The sequence below is a fragment of the Eimeria mitis genome, genomic scaffold, assembly GCF_000499745.2.
Source record: "Eimeria mitis Houghton genomic scaffold, Emh_scaff7307, whole genome shotgun sequence".
Taxonomy (NCBI): domain Eukaryota; phylum Apicomplexa; class Conoidasida; order Eucoccidiorida; family Eimeriidae; genus Eimeria; species Eimeria mitis.
The window spans coordinates 1-2,394 of NW_024015982.1; the positions used below are offsets into that span (position 1 = coordinate 1).

Consider the following 2,394-nt stretch of genomic DNA (forward strand, 5'->3'; position numbering starts at 1 on the left):
ATATATATATATATATATATATATATATAATGGGTTTGCTTCATAGAGAGTTCCTGTTCCTAGGCAATCTTAAGTTTTATTTTTCCCGTGTCTCTCCTGTGGCTTGCAGGGTAGAGTGGATGCATGCAGCACGTGCTGCTGCTGCATGCGCATGCAGCGCATGCATGCATTGTCTTTGTTTTTGTTGTTGTGTGTATATATGTTTTGTTGCTGCAGCAACATGGGCTGACTATGATTACCTTCTAGAGGCCCAAGAAGCTGGGGTGTACGTGCTGCAGCTGCGAGAGCCCCTACACTTTGCTGCTACTCTGTCTCCTCGCCTGCATGCAGGAGACAGCCCCACCGAAGTGTCTCCTCCTGTGCTCTTCCCCCGTGTGCGTGAGGGGGCCTCATCGCAGTACCTCTCCGGTGTACATACACCTGGATTCAGACGGGTCGTGGGGGCCCCTGGGGCCCCCAGCTGCAGGGCCCCCTTGGTGGGCCCCTCGGGGGGCCCCTGGGTACAGCAGCAAGGCAACTACTATGGGGGCCTCGGAGACACCCCAGCAACTCGACCCTCCTCTGTACCCCTTTATTATAGCATTCAGCTGGCACCGCCACGGGGAGCTGCAGGAGACAGCCTGAAGCTCTCAAGTTTTTTCGTTCGCCATACAGTTTGTATGGTTTTCTCTGGTCCCCCTATGCTGCAGCTGTTCCCTATAGAGAAATCTAAGTTATCTTTGCTGCTGCTGCTGCTGCTGCAGCAAGAAAAATATATGCTGCTCAAAGGAGACAAAGGAGACACTGCAGATACACCCCACACAACTGTCTCCATAAAGAAAAACTCCAGTGTGGGGTACAGCAGCAACAACAGGAGAGACACAGAGAAAGAGACATCTGAGCAGACATGGGGGGAGGAGGAGACAGTAAAAAAGGAGACAGCTGGTGAGGGGACAGAGGAAAAGGAGACAGTTGGTGCTGAGGAGACACTTGACGAGGAGACAGGAGACCTCAGCAGACGGCGGCGCAGGCCAGCTGCATGCACCAAGGTCTCTAACCTCCCCCTCATGCACGGAGACACCCCCGCGTCCCCTGTCTCCTCCTGCAGCAGCAGGAGACAAAGTGTCTCCTCTGTCTTTTCTAAGGAGACAGTGCAGGCTGCATCGCAGCAGCGGAGGAGACAGCTGTCTCCTGCTGCTGCAGACGATGAGTGTGGGGCCCCCTACTCGGACTTTGTTTACTACACTGACCCCCTTGCCTTCAGCAGCAGAAACGCAAGTGCAGCGCATGCAGCAGAGACATGCAGCAGGGCCCTGTTTTCTATGGGCTTGAAGCAGGAGACTGCTGCTGTGAGCAGCAGCTGCAGCAGCTGCAGCAGCAGCAGCAGCAGCAGCAGCAGCAACAGGGGAGGTGCAGCGCCTCTAGTCGAAGGAGACAACTCCAGACTGCTGCAGCGAGCACCCTCGATAACTTTCATATGGCAGCAGCTGGTGCTGCACAGCGGAGGAGACAGAGAAAGAAAAGGAGACAGAGAAAGAAAAGGAGACAGAGAAGAAAAAGGAGACAGAGAAGAAAAAGGAGACAGAGAAATAAAAGGAGACAGAGAAGAAAAAGGAGACAGAGAAGTAAAAGGAGACAGAGACAGTCCCCCTACCCCACCAGACGCTGCCGCTTTGTGGGGTCTGCTGCAGACAGGGCAGAGCCCCTGTGCGTTGTTGGGGTTTAGGGGTATGGAGGGTGGAGGAGACGATCCCAGTGTCTCTGCAGCGTCAGCAGCTGTCTCCTTTGTAGACTCGTGTGCTGCTTTTCAAGCAGCAGCAAGTTCAGGTGTACTGACACCTGAGGCCCTGGCGACCCCTGCAGGTGTCTCCTGGCTGCTGCCGAGGAGACTGCTGCCAGCAGCAACACAAGCAGCAGCAGGAGCAGTTCTATACCGCCTCAGGTTGCTGCAGACAGTCAGTATAGACCCCACAACACAAAAACAAATAAACCAGCAGCAACACAAACTAGAAGACCACGAACAGCAACAACAACAGCAGCAGCAGCAGCAGCAGCAGCAGCAGCAGCAGCAGCAGCTGCAGCAGCAGGGCACTCTATGGGTACTTGAGCAAGCCTTTGAAGTCCACGAGCCGGGATTCGGGGAGTGGCGGTTGGGGCTGCGGCGGCTGCAGGGGGGCCCCCAGGGGGATGCAGCAGAGGGGGGCCCCCAAGGAGATGTAGCAGAGGGGGGCCCCCAAGGAGATGTAGGTGAGGGGGGGGGGCCCTCGTGCTCAGACACAGTAACTGTCTCCGTGCTGCAGCGCAGCTGCAGGTCTGTGCTTGCAGAGGTCACGAGGTGTCTCCAGCAGCAGAGTCTCCTCAGCCCCCACCTGGTGGGGTGGCTGCTGCATATGGGGGTATCCAAGAACCTGCTGC

General features: G+C 56.0%; 1 protein-coding gene across 1 annotated transcript; it reads left to right on the plus strand.

Annotated features, from left to right (window-relative positions):
* Positions 1 to 680: 680 nt before the first annotated feature.
* EMH_0090980 (uncharacterized protein) lies at positions 681 to 2,262 on the plus strand (the record flags this gene model as incomplete). The annotated part of the gene is made up of 2 exons (XM_038023014.1): positions 681 to 2,195; positions 2,254 to 2,262. The coding sequence occupies 2 exons, from the start codon at positions 681 to 683 to the stop codon at positions 2,260 to 2,262; spliced, it is 1,524 nt and encodes a 507-aa protein (XP_037878868.1).
* Positions 2,263 to 2,394: the final 132 nt, after the last annotated feature.